Consider the following 19,188-nt stretch of genomic DNA (forward strand, 5'->3'; position numbering starts at 1 on the left):
TAAAACCATCTTCCATCTGTAACCGAATGGTGGGGGGGGGGGGTGTTTGAGCAGTGACCGCAACAGTCCAACACCCAAACCAGAAAGGCAGGAACCTGTCAGAAGTTGCACAACTCTTTAATGCAGGCTACAACAGTCATGGCTGCGTCGCTTGTCTTGCGCCTTCTCTTCTCAGTTTTCTCCCCTACTGTCAAATGTCTACGCTCTCTCTGATCCGCCGACGTCTCCTCCAAAACTAACAACAACGCCGGACTACCGGCCCTCTACACATCTATAAAATGAGGGTGTAAACCAGATCAAAATGAGCATCACCACTTAACAATACTAATAATACACTCTTTAGTTTCTACACATTATCTTTATTAAATTATACCGGTAGTATTATCAAAAGGAATACTAACTGCTATTTCAGTATTTTTACTAATTTTGTTACTCTACACCCTTTTGTTTTGTTTACTAAACCAAGTAACCATGAGTTTTCACATATACAAAATCTTAATCACCACTCAAATACCCACTTTGTTTCATTTCTCTATACAATGAAACAGCAAAGTCAGTCACTTAAAGCAATACCATTCTAAACATTCTTGATCATAGTCATTCTGACTTTTGGTTACTCCCATTTATTTCCTCTCTCTATGTGATTCAGAAGATCAGATGTGAATTTGTGAGGTAACATTTTGGCAGCGCTTTTCTCTGATTTGATCTGGATGAATGATGGCGAATTTGTAAGCTGTTTAAATGCTTTCGTATGACCCTCACTCTCTTCCTGAAAAATCATATTATCATTATTACTATACTGTTATATTTACATATTATTTTCATCAAAAATAATACTTGAAAAGGCAATCTGGTGTGGGAGGGAGGATTCCAGAACCCCAAAGTTTACAAAATTTATTCCTAGCAGGTAGCCTTGACACTGACCTGTTGCTACCCTGATTCAAAATAAATAAAAATGAGTTGTAAGCAATTTTGTATAAACAAGCACACAATCTCAACTATGGTCAACAATGTAAACCTCAGTTCAGTAACATTCTCACCAGAGTAAGGTACGGCTTTGCAAGTAGTTCGACATTGTCTTGCTCAAGAAGAAGCCATCTCAAGGCCTGGCGCTTTAAACTTACACTGATATACGGATATGCTCGGTTCTTTCTGGAAAAACAAAACACAGACACACAAACAAGTTAAGGCACAAAATGTTTGTAGTACAGATGCATGTGTACTTGGGATTGTGTACCTATTTTTTCATCTAATATGGTATCTTTGGTTTATACTACAGTAAAACATTTGACTATCGTCAATATAAGTTATAGCTGGAGAAGGAAATGTAAATGAAATTAATCGTTTGATCGTGATCATTTTCTAGTCACCATTGCCGGCTACACGAATTAGAAAGAGAAGGAGAATGTTTGATTACGAACAATACGAAGGAGAAGATGTAGGAGGAAGAAATGCCCAGGAGGATTTCCGCATCAACTGCTTCAACATGATAGTGGATACAGCAATTGCGTCTCTTCAAAGAAGATTTGAACAATTAAGGAATCATAATCAAATTTTTGGATTTATCTGCAACTTCAAAGGAGTTGCCAAAGTCGGTGCTGAAGTCATGTGGGAAGAATTTGGAAGATGTGTTAACACATGGAGAAAGCCGAGATGTCGATGGATACATGCTTGCCGAGGAAATGGACGCATTGAAGTATGTTTTTCCAGATTCTGTGCATGGAGACCTTCGTAAGATGTTGACTTTCCTCTCCATTAAAGGACGATCATTCGATTTTCCGAATTTATGGATTGCCTTAAGAATTGCCCTCACAATACCTGTGACAGTAGCTTCCGGAGAACGAAGTTTCTCGAAGCTGAAATTAATTAAAACTTACCTGCGGTCAACGATGTGTCAAGATCGGCTGAGGAACATGGCCTGTGGCCATACTCTCCATCGAGAACAGTGTTTCTCGGGAATTAGATTTCAGTGAACTGATTGATGATTTTGCTTCAGTGAAGGCCAGGAAAGTTCACTTGTAAATATTTTTTAGTGTTGAAAACTTACATGTTACATTATGCCGTATGTTTACGTGTTGCTATGTTATTTGGTTACTAAATCTGAATGTCTTTCGCATGTACGTGTGTCGGTGTGTGTGTTGTGTGTTACTTAATGGCGGATGCAAACCCATCAACTCAACCTCAACTACTGTAGCAGACTGTAGGGTTCCCTTCGTTGTAACCTATTGACGAACGTTACAAATAAATTAATCGTAGGCTTATGTTGTAATGTGTATCAGCGTGCTGTCAATGATAAAAGACAAGATATCCCTGAGGAACAAAGTGACATTAGATCCCAACTAAAACCGTGTGATCGTGGCGTGAGGGCTCCGCACATGCACTTTGCCTCGGGCCCCGGGGGGACTAAGAACGGGCCTGATATCGCAGATACCACTTCTCCTTTCCTCAAGGTCACAGACCCTTTTCCACGAAAGTAGCTGATCTATAAATAGACTGTTCACGTGATAAAGCTTCAAACTGCAAAATGGCGAACGGGTGGCGGCTGCTATTGCTTCTTGCGTGCATTTCAGCATTATGTGATGTAGTTTTGCTAAAAGGAATCCTCTATCCCCTAGATTCTGAAAGTAGAACGGTCAAAACCTTGGATGGCATGTGGAATTTCAGAGCAGATGCATCATCGTCGCGAAACCAGAGTTTTGTGGATCAGTGGTGGACAAAACCACTTGAGGCGGTAAGTGCACAGTAGCATTATTTCCGAAATAAGATATATTATGTGCTCTTTTGGTTATTTGCTTGAATTTCGAATAATTCTGTATTAATTGGCTTTCCGAATTTGCAGCCTTCGAATGTTTGCTTTTCACATTGATCACGCAATCAAGATCTAGCTAGGATCATGCCAGTTCTGCAACGTACTGTATAAATAAAAATAAATCTGATAACATATAATGAAACCGCTGAGCACACAGTTTCTAACACGATATTGAGACGCAAGCATTGTTGTTAAAGCTGTTATCTCCCGTTTAAAGTAATCAATATATAAAACGTATACTCAGCAACTAGCATTGAACTCGACCTATATATACTTTGCGCAAGCAATAACAGCAGGTCTTCACAGTTCCTACCTTTCTTTGCACCTATAATTACTTCACGTTGTATGAACTTTTAACTATAGTACATTTGATATTCTTGGATTTGCAAAGCATGATAAAAATAAAAATTCGTGGTTTTTTTTATTTTGCTTTTTAGACAGGACCTGTCCTCACTATGCCAGTGCCATCTAGCTACAATGATATTACCACTGACAAAAACCTAAGAGATTTTGTAGGTTGGGTATGGTATGACAGAGAATTTTTTGTTCCTGCAAACTGGATCAACCAACGCATCATCCTGAGATTTGGGAGTGCTCATTATTATGCCATTGTGGTGGGTCATGTTTGCTGTGACCTTTCGGTCATGATTTGTGCATTCTTATATTTCTTGTGTCATATTTTTCCTTAAATACAGATTAAGGTTGTGATCGATGGTTCATCAATCAATTTATTGATTGAAAATAAAACGTTCCTGTTCCTCACAATTAAAACATGGTTAAGGTAATAAAAACAATAAGGTATGTGAGAAAAAGAATTTATTGAACATGGGTGATGTCAAGAATGTGAGGGTTTCATTCTGATAAAATGAGGAGTATATATCGTTTGAATTTGAATGCTTTAAGATGTTTAAGAAATGGAATTTTACAACATAGAGAATAAATCCCACAATGACAGATTGCACTCACCATTTATCCTTCTTTTAGTGGGTGAATGGACAGCAAGTTATGACCCATGATGGAGGTCACCTTCCATTTGAAGGTGCAATAAATGCAGTGGTGAACCTGAGTGGACCAAACCGTGTGACTGTGGCTGTAAACAACACTCTGTTGCCAACCACCCTTCCCCCTGGATCCTTAAGTTTTCAACATGATGTTAAAAGGTAATATAAAGCTGCACGATATACACTCAATGTACAATTTTTGTACAACAATTTAATTGGTTCAAATGTAAGCTAAAATTAAAAAGTATTCATAGCACTATCAGTGCTCTATATTTATATGTGATATAATTTATAAGTTTCAATAATGTAATATTTTCTATGTGTAATAATAATTGTAATAGTTGTATTGAACTTTATCACATTGATTATTAATATTATGCTATATATTGTTATATTATTCATCAAGAATGAGTGACTTTTTTATATTTACTCATGTATGATATGTTTTTCCTATACATTATTAGTTATCAGAAGGAGAAAACAAATGATAGCAGAACAATAATAATTTACTAACTTTTTTTTACGACAAATAGAACAAATTATTGCAGAAGAAAATCTTGATGATAAATATTGATATAACAAAATCATCATAAACAGTGACATCAAAATCTCTACTGCAGTAGATATAATTTTTGATTACCTGCCTCAGTTTGCAATTTTATTTGCAGAAGTAAGCAAATAATTAGTAAAGTGATAAAATCGCGTTTTCTTTTGTGATGGACAGGTATCCTGTAGGCTACTTCACTCAGCAACTGCAGATTGACTTTTTTAACTATGCTGGCATTCATCGCCATGTGCATCTGTACACCACCCCACAGACATACATTGATGACATTACTATTGTCACCAGCATTAGTGGTGGAGATGGTATGGACTTTAGCCTTCTTATCTTTAAATAGACATAAAGAAGGACTACTTTGATCATATTCAGGTGTCCTGGAACTCTACAGTACTAACGTAAATTATATCCTAATATATGTACCTTGCCGAAAATTGTAGACTTTTTCTTGCTTTTACACACACACACACACATGCAACACACCACCACTACCTCCCATTAACACCCTACAGCCACACACACACATATTTGCTGTTTCTCATTCTCTATTGAGCAATACTCCTTTTGATAAAATATCAACTGTTGATAAGTGTTTGAACTATTTCATGGTCAGGGATAGTGAATTATGAGATCATCACTGCTGGAGGTGCACCAGAAGCTGTTCAAGTGTCCATAGTCAGCAAGGAGGGTCAGACTGTGGTGCAGCTGTACAACCAGCTTCAGGGCACTGTGACCATTCCTAATGTCCGTTTGTGGTGGCCCTACACCAGCATGCCCAGTGATCCTGGATACATGTACACACTAGTGGTAAGATTTTGGTTTTTACATAAGAATAATTTTTAAAAGAATCTGAAAAACATGGACTTTAACATTATTTTAGATAAAAGCAGTTCACTATCACAATTTATAGTCAGCATAATGAAATAAAGTAAAACTTGCACTGAATGACGATAAATGATAATTTTGGAGTTTTAAAAGAAGTGTGTTGTGCTAGAACTACAGTATAGCTTTTTTTTTACCCTATAGACATTAATCTTCTAGATATTTTTACATATATTTTTATTCTGCATAACTTTTACTAAATAGGAAAATAGAGAATATGTTAATACATTTTGCTACATTTCTCTTTTGTATTCAACAGCTTTAGACACTATGATAACACACACAAAAATGTTCTGTGTAGTATACTTCTGTACCCTTTGACAGGATGTAACATGTGTCTTTCACACATCGGGAAGCATGTGCCAGGCGACTGGTATTTGTAAATGCTCCAAATGAAAAGAATATATACTGTCTTCTTAAGTATTTGAGCATTGTTACAGGTCAATGTCTCTGGGGACATATACCGACAACCTTTTGGGGTTCGAACAGTGGCTGTGACTGATACGCAGCTGCTTATCAATGGACGCCCCTTCTATTGCCTTGGAGTAGGCAAGCATGAAGATGCAGATGTATGTACTACTGTCTGTTAGCAGTGAGTTATCTGATAATGGCAGATAGGGATATGTCATAGTTAAGATCCCATGGCCACTGTCACTGTTTGTGAACCATGTGAAACATTCACTCTTTTTCAGTCACCTTTAGTTTGACCTGCAGCCCTATGCTCCTTGAAGAGTAACAAAGACCAAACTAAACTAAACTTAGTTTGACCTGATCAAATAGGTACCCATTGTAGTTTTTGTCCAAACCCAGCCATCTACTCTCCAAAGTTAGGTCTGTAATGCTTAACCTAAAGAACTCTTCTGCATCTGAAGAGATTTTATGCTGAATTAGTAGCCTCACTGAACTCTGCTGTGGCATCAGACAGGACGGAAAGTTGAATGCACCTCCTTGGTCTCTTTGGGCAGTCCGTGTGTAGTACAATTTAAGTCTGTGAGTGTGCATCTATTTCTGTGTTTGTGCATGCTCATGTTTGTGTTTTTGTGTGTCTCTACATTTCAGTAAGTCATGAAACTGAAATGATGTATAATGTATGATCTACGTGTGTATGAAATGATGTATAATGTATGATCTATGTGTGTATGGAGAGTGGGGAGATGTACATGTATTTGTGCATGGTGTGTGTGACTGCATGGGTGAAAGGTAAGGAATGTTTTCCTATTTTTGTTTTTACATAGATGTATATATAATAGTTCATGTAGTGCCATCTTTAAGTGTGTGATTTGTGTTGTGAAAGTGGTGATGATCACTGTCATGTTCCTAGTGCAATCTCACTTTAAAAAAAAAAAAGGAATTCTTATCTGAGGATAGTAGGAAAATAAGGTTAAGGTCTAAAGTTGTGACTGTTATATCTGCTAATGTTGATTTTTAACCTGATAAGATTGGTAGGAGGTCATGGTCATGGTCTCTCAGCCAAGTGGCTCTATTGGATGTGTGGGGTATGAAGTTAAAAGCAAAGGGTCCACCATGTCAAGGGCACTATATTTGCATGTCACAGCACAAACTTCTATTAGCAGAAAAACTAAGGTGGTAGAATGCATTAATTGTTTTCTTAATTGTCCTTATTACTGCTAATATAGTCTTCCCTGGAATGATGCAGATTTCTATCAACACCTTTTTTCTGGGGTTTTCTCCTCCCTCAGATACGTGGCAGGGGGCTAGACTATGCATTAATAGCACGGGACTTCAACATGATGAAATGGCTGGGTGCTAACTGCTTCCGCACATCTCACTACCCGTATGCCGAGGAAATCATGGACCAGGCTGACCTGCAGGGAATCGTTGTTATTGATGAGTCTCCAGGAGCAGGAATGTCACAGTAAGGAATATAATTACGATGTTATGAAAATTTCAGACTCTTTTGCATGGATGATAGACATTTGATGGTTGAGCTGTGGAATGTGGAAAAAGAAAAGTTTGATTTTAAAATTTGCAGAAACACATTGTAATTTAATTTTTAATTGCAAAATTTTGTTTTCTAGTGATATCTTTTTGTTATTTTGAGGTCTGTGTTCGTTGATATTTTGTGGGGTTTTTTTTTCTATTTTTAGCTTTTTCCTCTCATCTTTTTAAACTGCTTTCTCCTTCAAACAAGGGTTCAAAATTTTGGTCCCATTTCTCTGGCCCATCACAAAGATGTCATGACAGAATTGATACAGCGTGACAAAAATCGGCCATCGGTCATCATTTGGTCAGTAGCAAATGAACCTGCATCAAATCTCTCAGAAGCAGAAGCTTACTTCAGGTAAGCCAAAACTTCTGTCAAATTTGCATGATGAAACAATCCAATGAGCATCACTACTTTTTAACTACATGACAGCATTAAAATTTCTGTTCCATTGTCAAAATATTTCTGTCACACGGTGTCATGTGTGAAGGGGTGTAGCGATGTGTGGGTCATTTTGTGTGTGTGTGGGTTGGTAGGTAGGTGTGTGCTTGTAAATTTTAGAGGTGGGGGGATTGTTGTTAACAGGTAAAAGAAATGAACTTTTCATCTGGGGTTGTATGATAATTGCTCTTTTCAGGTGTATTTGTCTAGGTTCAAACATCTGCTCACATATATTCATATATGCATGTATCATTATGCACATGTGTATGTTTGTGCATACAAGCTCAACTACATAACTTGTGTATTGGATGTTAGATCAGACATGTCTCTGGAACTTTCTTGCACAGAGATGTGATTGCCCATACAAGAGATGTGGACAAAGCCAAAAGGCCTGTGACATTTGTTACAGATGCTGACTACCCCAATGATGTTGCAGTAAGTCCTTTTTTTAAAAAAATTACAAGGATAATGAGTTGATCCCCTCAGCTGGTGCAATATTTTGATGTCTTTATTGAAGTTGTTTTATATCTTAATTGCAAAGTCTTTCTCACAATCATCTTAGTATTTTCTATTATAGGGCTTTTAAAAAGAGAGATTTAGCTGTTATCTGTTATCCTGTTAGTTAGAATTTAGTCTTCAAAGACAATCTCACAGTAATTATTTTTACAAAAGGTCATTTTTTTACACATAAATTGATACTAAATGAATGATATTTTTAGACCACCAACAAAATGTGTCGAGATGTTTCTACAATAACAATAACAATAGACTTTATTAATCCCAATGGGCAATTTAAACATGGTAGCTGTGCCCTGCGTCCGAAATATATGTACATGTATATGGAAAAACACACACACACACACAAAACACACACACATGCACACCTACCCATCACACACACGCTGATAGTTCATCTGTGATTGAGTAGCTGAACTTCGGATGGCACAAAAGATTTTAGATGCCTATTGGTTTTGCATACTGGCATGGCATAGCGTTTACCGGAGCTTAATAAAACAAATTGTCCCGCTAGCACGTGTTCAGGTATGGACAGAATGCGGGAAGCTTTCCTAACTAATTGTTGATCACAGAAGGAAGTCAAGTCCCTCTGTTTAATACCAATTATTTTGGAACAGATGTTGACAATACTATTCAAACTGTTCCTATCATGAACAGATAAATTATGAAACCAGCATACAAATGAGAAGGATAAAAGACTCTCAATGAAAGACTGGTAGAAACGACCTAAAATTGCTCTGCTAACGGAGAAGCTATTTAACTTCCGCAAAAGGTACATTCTTTGCTGGCCACGTTTGACAATGTGTTCAATGTTAAGAGTCCATTTAAGCTGGCAATCAAAAACAGTTCCCAGGTACCTGAAAGAGGTGACAGTTTCAACAGGTTTGCTATGTATCACACTGGGAGCAACAAAATCATCTTTGATTCTCCTAAAATCTATGTTCAATTCTTTTGTTTTGTCTGCATTTAACTCAAGAAAGTTCTCATCGCACCACTGTACAAAGTCAGTTAAGGCATTACCATGATCTCTCTTATGTTCTTGTAAAAGAGTCAACAGTGCAGTATCATCAGAAAACTTAATGAGGTAGCTATTCTCCTCCATACTTCTGCAGCTGTCGGTATACAAGATAAACAACAAGGGTGATAGACAACAACCTTGTGGGGACCCGGTGCTTGTGACAACAATGTCAGAATAATTACTATTAACATACACCCTCTGCTGTCTGCATGTCAAAAAATCCACAATCCACCAGACCAGTTGGTGTGGTAGATCAAAAGCAGATATCAATAGAGCTCAGAAGGTACGGCTGCACTGTGTTGAATGCAGAACTAAAATCTGCGAAAAGTAGTCTGGCATGTGTCTTGGGCTTTTACAGATGTTTATAAAGCGTGTTCAAAATAAACAACTTGGCATCATCAACACCCCTACCCTTCCTATAAGCAAATTGCAATGGGTCCAATTTACTCTCTACAGATGTTAAGATAAGATTTTTGACAATCTTCTCAAGGGTTTTCATTATGAGGGAGGTTAATGCTATTGGCCGAAAATCATTAGGTTGACTAGGATTAGCTTTTTTGGGGAGTGGGATGATATTAGACAGTTTCCAGAGTGTAGGAATGTGCCCTGAGTCAAGAGAGAGTTGAAAGAGGTGTTGAAACACTCCACCCAGTTGAACAGCACACCAATGCAAGACCCGCCCACAAATTCCATCTGGCCCTTGCGCCTTGTTAACCCTAACCCGCTTAACCGCTTAAGCAGCTTTGTCACATCAACTTGAGAAATTACTATGTTATCATTAGGAACAAGTGACTGTCTGAGTTCCCTAACTTTATCAGAAAAATCATGATTCTCAAAACGTGCATAAAAGTTGTTCAAAACATTTGACAAGTCCCGATCATTCATGCCATTAAGTTTGACTGATTTTCTAGTACAGTCTACCTTCTGATTAACAGAAGCCATAGACTTAATCCCCTGCCAGGCATAACGAAGGTCGCCGGCACAGTAACGCAACTCTATCTTGTCTTTATACTCTCTTTTTGCTCTTTTTATTGCCTCCCTTACCTCTTTATGCACAGATCTTTTTGCCAATGCATCGCCAGTGAAAAAGATCCGTTTTTACCTGTTTAGAACACTCTTCAGGCACCTGGTAACCCACGGTTTGTTGTTAGGGAATATTACAATGTTTTGACAGGGTATCACAGAATCAACACAAAAGGAGATATAAGAAGAGATGACATCCGTCAGTGTTATAAAAGACATCCCACAGCATACAATCAAAACAACCTCGTAAACATTCAATACTATCATCCGTCCAACGCTTCACTGACTTAACCACAGGTTTCATACGTTGACACACAGGCTTGTACACGGGGGCCAGAAACACACTATGATGGTAAGAAGCCCCGAAAGATGGCATAGGCTTGGCTACATCTGCTAACATCTTTTTATATTTGCATGACAAACAAATATGAACTTAAGGATAGTTTATTCATTTATGTTGCAGACACAGTTTGTTGATATTTTGTGTGTGAACCGCTACTACGGCTGGTATACTGACACAGGCCATACAGAGGTCATACAGCTACAACTCAGTGCAGATTTAGAGGGCTGGCGATCTGTTCACCAGAAACCCATCATCATTACTGAATATGGTGCTGGCACTGTGTCTGGCTTACATGAGGTGCACCTCTTGTTTATATATCTCTCCTTTATTTAGCTTTTCACCAGAAATCAATCATCTTTACTGTAGTGCTGACTCTGTTCCTGATTTAAAGGTACACAACTCTCTGTTATTTATTTATACGCAAAGGCAAATCTTGCATCTCTTCCAAACACTCTTGATTCATGCATATAAACAGGCACCTGGAAGTGATGTAAACCAAAGTAAATAAACTACAAAAACACTCATAATCATTCATAAGCTTTATCTCAGTGACAGGAAAGAAACAAATAAGAAAGAATGTATTGATTTGTGCATGTAACTTGTACTTCTCTTGGGTTGCAGTATCCTGAATTCGTCTTCACAGAAGAGTACCAAAACACATTTATATCTGAGTATCATAAGACTTTTGACAAGTACCGTACCCAGTTCTTGGTCGGGGAGATGGTTTGGAGTTTTACAGACTTCATGACACAACAGGGTAAAAAATGTTTGAAATTGTTTGTTTCTTATGATTACATGCATTATACATGTATGCCTGCACATGTGCATGCTCACACTAAAGAGAAAACCCTACCCTGGTTTTTTCTGGGTATTCCAATTTCTTCCTCTGTGGTGTGTGTGTGTGTTTTATGTTGTGTATTTGTTTTGTGCATGTTCATGTATGTAAAATGCTTTGAGCCTGGTTTAGGGGTTAAAGTACTATTAAAATATTTGCTGTCACAGAACATTTGTATAGGTGACCACATCTCCAAACTGAGTGTATAGAGAAGCAGGGTGTGAGGGCATCAGTCTTTATCATACTTTAACTATTTCAAATATTTTCCTCAGATTGCAAATCCTTTCCACAATTTACATTTGAAACTCGAGTTCCAGGCAATGCGAAACTATGATCATTATCTTTTTTTGGGTGCAAGCTTACAACTTTACTTGGTTTTCAAACATGTTAAGGTAGTCACACTCACGTCATTTATGAAAATCTTTATTTTCCACTAGCCTTCATAGCTCTTCTAATACTACACTTGTAAATTTGTCATCCATGTCATATAGAGTGAACACATTGTAGCCAGAATCCTCCTGCATGTGTGCATTCTCATCCAAATTAAACAGAGCATTAAAACCTTATTGTAACCAACAACAGTGCTTTGATCAAAGTGTACGAACTCTAATTGTAGAGTTTACAGAGGTAGCACATGAATACATCTTTACAATGGCTGCTCTCACTGGTGGCTCAGCAAATCTTTTTCTTTTTTTCTGCAGAGGTCAGACGTGTGGTTGGAAACAAAAAAGGTGTGTTGACACGTCAACGTCAGCCAAAAGCTGCTGGTCATTTGCTGCGAGCACGTTACCTCTCCTTGTCCAACAGCACTACTCTCTATTTTCAGTCCCACTAGGTTTACTAGGTCTTTGCACAGGGTGCCAGTGTCTACTTTAAACTGTGATTTCTCAACGCATCATGGGGAGTTATTCTTCTTTTCTAGGCATTATTGTTAATGACACTCTTTGCATGACTAAGAAATCTAAAAAATTTATTATAAAGTCTTGTATTTTTATAACTTCATTTTTATTTTATATAAAACGAACTGAAAACATTTGAGAGGTGGGTTAAAGCCATGCACATTCATATTGTGTGTAAGAGGCTGTCCCTTGTCATAAAGGCCAAAACATTTCTGCCAATTACTCCGATTTAGTTGATCATATAATTCCACTTCTTTATTGCAGCTTAAATTTGACAACGGACATAAGAACTTGACATTTTATATTTCCTATAATTTACCCCGGTACCCTTTTATTCCATCAGATTAAATAGGCCAAACTTCTGTTTTCTAGCATGACTTATTTTGCACATACAATTGACATAGTTTTTAAAAACCATTTTTGTGATGCACTTTTGTTGTCTTAAGCTGGGTGAAGATATATAGTTAAATGCACCTTTCTATACATGCTTCCATTAAATTCACTTGTCATATATTTTCCCAAGTCCCTTTTTTATTCAGTAGGCACAAATACATGTCACGTATTTTATTTACGTGCAAGTTGGAACAAAACATTACTCATTTTTGTGGGAAACCACAAACTGCAAAATTTTCTAAGAGAATACTAGGTATATATAAAGTTAATAAGGAAGAAACCCTAAATCCTTTTTACAAAAACTTTCCAATACTTCCTATTTAGAAAATTTGACTCTCACTGTCAGAACTAAAACAAATAAGATTTTAATTTCTGGGATAAACAGTTGTTATTTGACTCATCTTTCAGAGAATATGATTCTTATGAAAAAATCTTTTTAGATTATTTAAGGGCTTAAAATTTTTAAATGATGCTTGTTGTTGTACATGTTTGAGATTTATGACATTCAGAATAGCAGTTGCAAATTTAGCCAAAGATGAGTTTATTTTTGTATTGTTTTAAACAGAGATGCCTAATGCTTTGATGATTTGTTGCAACATTTTGTACAATTCTAAAGTACATTTCCAATGTTATGAGGGTATTAATACAGAAGGTAAGTGCAATTTCCAAACTTTTTTACTGCTGAGTCTTCATTGCATATCAATGGCAGTTAATAAAATTTAAATTATTATCAGTCTGCCACATTAGAGATCATGCTTTGTCTATTCAAAGTGTGGATGAAAAGTGATGCACTTCACTTGCATTATCAAGAAATAAGCACTTCGTGTAAAAATAAAGATTGAAACAAACATGGCCACTTCACTTTCATCTTGATTTTCAAAATGTTCTTTATTTATTACATCCCATCAAATATTAAACAACTGTTAATACATCCAGATTATTGATGCACCAATACTCCTTCATTTCACTGAGGAGCATGTTTATTATGTTGATGATGCCATCATCTACAAGCATTTGACTGTATTTATGAGTCAATACAAATTCAAGTTGTTGTCTCTTCTGTAACTACCTGTCCAATAGCTAGTTTTACAGTTTATACAACTAAATCCATGCATGAACAATGTGCGAGTATATTTGGGATTGAAAAAAAATCATTTTCATTATACCTGAAAAGTGACACTTACACTGATAAACCAAAAACAAAGCACAGTGAATGTAAAATGTGGGTGCTTTCCCGCAAGACGGTTGGGTTTTTTTTTTTGTTTTTTTTTTTTTTTAGCATCGGATAACAATGACACATTTTGATAAACTACTTCTAACACTAAATCTTTCACAGCACTGAATGGAATGTTAACAAATAAAATAACTCATCACAATGCTGATAAGGTTTCTTTTTTGTTATAATTCATCACACAACTTTTACTTAGACACAAATAATGGCTAGATGTACATGTTTCTAGCTCAAAATGTGCAGCCTGTTGTCTTATTCACTGTCCCTGACAGCCACCAGTGCTGCTTTAGCTGCACCAAATGCTGAATCGCTAGCATTGCCATGAACAAGCTCCATATGTTCACCTAGAGTGTCTTCCAGCCTTTTGTGGACCAGAGTATTTTGAGACAAAACTGAACCAGAGGCAATCACTCTACTTACTCCATGCTTAGCCAATAATTCTGGAGACATCAGATGAAAAATGTTGTCCACAATGCCCTTTGAAACTGCTCTGAAATTTGCACCAAGTGAAGCATTACATGGACTGATCCCCAAAACCTGAGCAAGCATGTGTGGGTCGTGACGTTCTCCAAGCACAGTAGGCTTTATCTGCAGGGAACCTGATGGTGAACTGGCTTTACCAAGTGACAACATTTTTTCAAGCAAGATTTTGTCAGGAATAGATTCATCCAAATCTGGAAGAATAATTTTTTTTTAAATTGACAATGGATATTACGATAATACTAGAACACAAAACTGTTTCAACAAAAAATAGTATTTAGTACTTCTCTTTAAAACTATAAAAATTGTAACATCTTGGGCTTACACTTTTCAACCAATTTGTTAATGCTCATGTTCACCATTGTTGTTTATTCAAGAAACTAGAGCGTTCATTATCATGCGATTGTGGTGAGTTGAACTTGTCTCATAAAACTCGACTAGAACCTGAACTTTGCTGCTCAAGGATTGATTCTTGAAGACCATATATATATATAGTAATGCCACCAATTTGCAAGGCTAGGCTGAAACGCCATGACAAACCTGATCTAGGGTAAAACATCAGCAACCCACTAACCTTTCCTGTACAAATCTGTGTTTGCTTTTTAAAGTTACATGTCACTGCTATGTATTCTGTCAGCATGTCAATAAATATGTAATGACACGTGTCAATAGTGTGTTTTGTCAGTGGTCAATGGAAGCACGATTTGACACAGGTGTCATATATATTGGCAGTGGGTCAATGGACAGTATGTGATGACACATGTCGGCGGCCACCTTCCCTTTGAAGCTGAAATAAATGGGGTGGCAAATTTCCACAGAGCAAATCGGGTGACTGTGGCCGTCAACAACACCCTGTCTCCCACCACACTGCCACCCGGATCTTTGACATTCGGGAGCGACCCTCAAAAGTGAGCCATCCATCCGCATCGGAATTTTTGTGGCGTTTTGTGTGGAAAGTCTTTTTGTTTTGCCGCAGGGAATGTTATTGTTATCTCAGGGTTTCTAGATAAGCAATTTTTTACATGTTTCCTTAAGGTTTCTTGAGTAGCCTTCTTCTGGTCTGTGCAGGTATCCTCCAGGCTACATCATACAGGAGATGCAGCACATGGACTTCTTCAACTACGCTGGCATTCACCGCCATGTACACCTGTACACCACCCCACGGTCCTACATCGACGACATCACTATTGTCACCTCATTTAATAATGTTGGAGATAGTGTGGACGGTATGGATTGGAAGGGCGACTCCTGCCCTTGATTAACGTGCAGCTCTCTTTTCACAATCTTTTGCAATCACTCTCATTATTCCATAGTCCACTAACATCATCATCTTCAGTTAACATTGCTTAGTGATTAATTATGTATGATGAGATCCCACTTACTGGCCATGTCTCAACACCTCATTGTAATATCCTACTTTTTTCATTTTACACTGTCCCATTATGTCCTGTGCAGGTATTGTGACCTATGACATGTGTGATGTGTCCTGTGCAGGTATTGTGACCTATGACATGTGTCCTGTGCAGGTATTGTGACCTATGACATAACCACAATGGGAGGTCAAGCCAGAGCACCAGGAGATGTGCAGGTGGCCATAGTCAACAAGGACGGGACGGTTGTAGCGCAGCAAAGCAACCAGCTTCAGGGCCCCATCACCATCACCAACGTCCACCTGTGGTGGCCCTACACCAGCAAGCCCAGCAAGCCCGGGTACATGTACATCACGCTTAAGGTCAGAGTTTTCTTGGCATTGAGGGTCACATGAAGGTTACACAAATCTGAATGGCTAAGAAATATTTGCTGTAAAAGTGGGTGGGCGAGGAATCGTAACCCTTGCGCATATTTCCCTTGGTCCATAATAAAGTTCAGACCGTGAAAATTGAAAAAAGTGATGAAATTGAACGGGTTTGCCATGGAAACGAGATTCGCCCCTGTTTCGTGCATTTACTGGCATACAGGACACATCGATTGAAGAATTTCAAACCTTTCTAGCAATGCTCACAAATTACACCTGCTACGGGATCTGTATTCCTTACTTAATTTAAAACGAATAACATGCAGTGTCTTTAAAACTTATATTTCATATTAAATTTAAGTTTTTAAAAATCTTCCTACTACCTACCTCTGACCAACTATCAATTAAACAAAATATTGGAATTTAAAAAAAAAAACCCAACACAAATATACAAAATATGTCAGTACAGTTACTGTGTTCTCAAGTTCTTTACAGTAACCGTATTTGGTTCATGATTGATGGTTGATTGTTGATTGTTGCACTGTGAACCCGTGACTGGTTGTGCCTATGCAGGTAAGCATCTCCGGTGACGTCTACCGTCAGCCGCTTGGTGTTCGAACAGTCGCCGTCACCGACAGCCAGCTGTACATCAACGGTCGTCCCTTCTACTGCCTGGGTGTGGGCAAACACGAGGATGCAGATGTATGTTAAGTGTTTGTGTAACGAATGCAACTGTTTATGTGCCGGAAAATCGCGACAATAAAAATTGTTTATTCACTCAGTTTAACTGGAGAAGGTAGTAACAATAAGAATCTTGTACCGAACTCACTAGTCATCTGGAAAAAATTATCTTAATAATATTATATTAACTCCCATTGGTCTGCCGATTTTTGTGTACCTGCATGCAGGACCAGCTGAGGCTGCTCTTCGTTGTTTCGGCCATGTAACTTGTGAATGTTACTATGTTTGAATGAATGCAGCTGTCCGAAACATGAATGCATGAGTCTGTCAAATACGGATAGGTTATGGTATTGTTTTGTGCTTTCACCTTGAGCTGCCCTGAATTGCCCTCTGAGATAAATTGTTATCTTAATGATCTGTGCAAGTATTTCCTAATGACATCATCCAGTATATGACACACGATATATTTTAGCACCTGATTACTACCTTACTGATCACACCCATCCTTGTAGGCATCACATCGCTTGCTCATTCAAACTATGGGGTGCCTAAAGGCTTTGTTCTTGGGCCTCTTTTTGCAGTGTATGTAGTAGCAGGTGTATTATCTAATTCTAATCTATTGGACACAAACACGTACATCAAATTGCACAACAGGCAATTGCACCAGGGTGAAATAAAACCATCTTCCATCAGTAACCGAATGGTGGGAGGGGTGTTTGAACAATGACCGCAACAGTCCAACACTCAAACCAGAAAGGCAGGAACCTGTCAGAAGTTGCACAACTCTTTAATGCAGGCTAGAACAAAAGTCACGGCTGCGTCGCTTGTCTTGCACCTTCTCTTCTCAGTTTTCTCCCCTACTGTCAAATGTCTACGCTCTCTCTGATCTGCCGACGGCTCCTCCAAAACTAACAACAACAACGCCGGACTACCGGCCCTCTACACATCTATAAAATGAGGGTGTAAACCAGATCAAAAATGAGCATCACCACTTAACAATACTAATAATACACTCTTTAGTTTCTACACATTATCTTTATTTAATTATACCGATAGTATTGTCAAAAGGAATACTAACTGCTATTTCAGTATTTTTACTAATTTTGTTACTCTACACCCTTTTGTTTTGTATACTAAACCAAGTAACCATGAGTTTTCACACATACAAAATCATGATCACCACTCAAATACCCACTTTGTTTCATTTCTCTATTCATCATGAATGCCTTTCATACTACCATTCAGGAGCACTCAGAGTATACAATGAAACAGCAAAGTCAGTCACTTAAAGCAATACCATTCTAAACATTCTTGACTTTTGGTTACTCCCATTTATTTCCTCTCTCTATGTGATTCAGAAGATCAGATGTGAATTTGTGAGGTAACATTTTGGCAGCGCTTTCCTCTGATTTGATCTGGATGAATGATGGCGAATTTGTAAGCTGTTTAAATGCTTTCGTATGACCTTCACTCTCTTCCTGAAAAATCATATTGTCATTATTACTATACTGTTATATTTACATATTATTTTCATCAAAAATAATACTTGAAAAGGCAATCTGGTGTGGGAGGGAGGATTCCAGAACCCCAAAGTTTACAAAATTTATTCCTAGCAGGTAGCATTGACACTGACCTGTTGCTACCCTGATTCAAAATAAACAGAAAAGAGTTGTTAGCAATTTTGTATAAACAAGCACATAATCTCAGCTATGGTCAACAATGTAAAACTCAGTTCAGTAATATTCTCACCCGAGTAAGGTACGGCTTTGCAAGTAGTTCGACATTGTCTTGCTCAAGAAGAAGCCATCTCAAGGCCTGGCGCTTTAAACTTACACTGATATAGGGATATGCTCGGTTCTTTCTGGAAAAACAAAAAACAAAACACAGACACACAAACAAGTTAAGGCACAAAATGTTTCTAGTACAGATGCATGTGTACTTGGGATTGTGTACCCATTTTTTCATCTAATATGGTATCTTTGGTTTATAATACAGTAAAACATTTGACTATCATCAATATATAATAAGTTTTAGCTAGAGAGGGAAATGTAAATGAAACTAATCGTTTGATCGTGATTATTTTCTAGTCACCATTGGCGATCTAACGAATAAATCCAACCTAAAAATCTTAGCTCATTATGGTCACACAATTTTTAGTCTACTGCATTAACTACAGTAATATTTTTTGTGCTAACAATCACTAATATATAAATAAGCACGTTGGTGCGGCAGTTCTCTATTTACCCTGCAAATAGAAGACCTGGGACTCGACGATATCTTTTGTACAGTTGAAGAGTTTTTGTCAGGAACATATTTTAGCAGTTTTGTGCCCCCTGTCTCACCACGATATATTTACCTAGTAAAGACTGACTGAATAGCTGTTTGAAAAATAGACAG

General features: G+C 37.7%; 3 protein-coding genes across 4 annotated transcripts; 2 read left to right on the forward strand and 1 right to left on the reverse strand.

Annotated features, from left to right (window-relative positions):
- Positions 1 to 1,680: 1,680 nt before the first annotated feature.
- LOC112561261 (beta-glucuronidase-like) lies at positions 1,681 to 13,405 on the forward strand. Of its 2 annotated transcripts, XM_025233628.1 has the most exons (13): positions 1,681 to 2,018; positions 2,616 to 2,731; positions 3,247 to 3,423; positions 3,794 to 3,969; positions 4,535 to 4,677; positions 4,983 to 5,176; positions 5,692 to 5,820; positions 6,952 to 7,127; positions 7,404 to 7,553; positions 7,985 to 8,072; positions 10,658 to 10,834; positions 11,159 to 11,294; positions 12,074 to 13,405. In XM_025233628.1, exons 2-13 carry the CDS (start codon positions 2,651 to 2,653, stop codon positions 12,205 to 12,207), a joined length of 1,761 nt encoding a protein of 586 aa, XP_025089413.1. In that variant the 5' UTR covers positions 1,681 to 2,018; positions 2,616 to 2,650; the 3' UTR covers positions 12,208 to 13,405. The 2 variants fall into 2 exon arrangements, with proteins under 2 accessions (XP_025089413.1, XP_025089412.1); XM_025233627.1 differs by lacking the exon at positions 1,681 to 2,018 and having other exon boundaries at positions 2,050 to 2,731.
- Positions 13,406 to 13,554: 149 nt separating this feature from the next.
- LOC112561266 (beta-glucuronidase-like) lies at positions 13,555 to 17,971 on the forward strand. The gene is made up of 4 exons (XM_025233637.1): positions 13,555 to 15,283; positions 15,444 to 15,601; positions 15,902 to 16,107; positions 16,684 to 17,971. Exons 1-4 carry the CDS (start codon positions 15,129 to 15,131, stop codon positions 16,819 to 16,821), a joined length of 657 nt encoding a protein of 218 aa, XP_025089422.1. The 5' UTR covers positions 13,555 to 15,128; the 3' UTR covers positions 16,822 to 17,971.
- LOC112561267 (ribosomal protein 63, mitochondrial-like) lies at positions 17,563 to 19,178 on the reverse strand. The gene is made up of 3 exons (XM_025233639.1): positions 19,036 to 19,178; positions 18,541 to 18,652; positions 17,563 to 18,269 (listed from the first exon to the last, which is right to left on the reverse strand). The coding sequence occupies exons 1-3, from the start codon at positions 19,101 to 19,103 to the stop codon at positions 18,114 to 18,116; spliced, it is 336 nt and encodes a 111-aa protein (XP_025089424.1). The 5' UTR covers positions 19,104 to 19,178; the 3' UTR covers positions 17,563 to 18,113.
- Positions 19,179 to 19,188: the final 10 nt, after the last annotated feature.

This window comes from Pomacea canaliculata, linkage group LG4, assembly GCF_003073045.1.
Source record: "Pomacea canaliculata isolate SZHN2017 linkage group LG4, ASM307304v1, whole genome shotgun sequence".
NCBI lineage: Eukaryota > Metazoa > Mollusca > Gastropoda > Architaenioglossa > Ampullariidae > Pomacea > Pomacea canaliculata.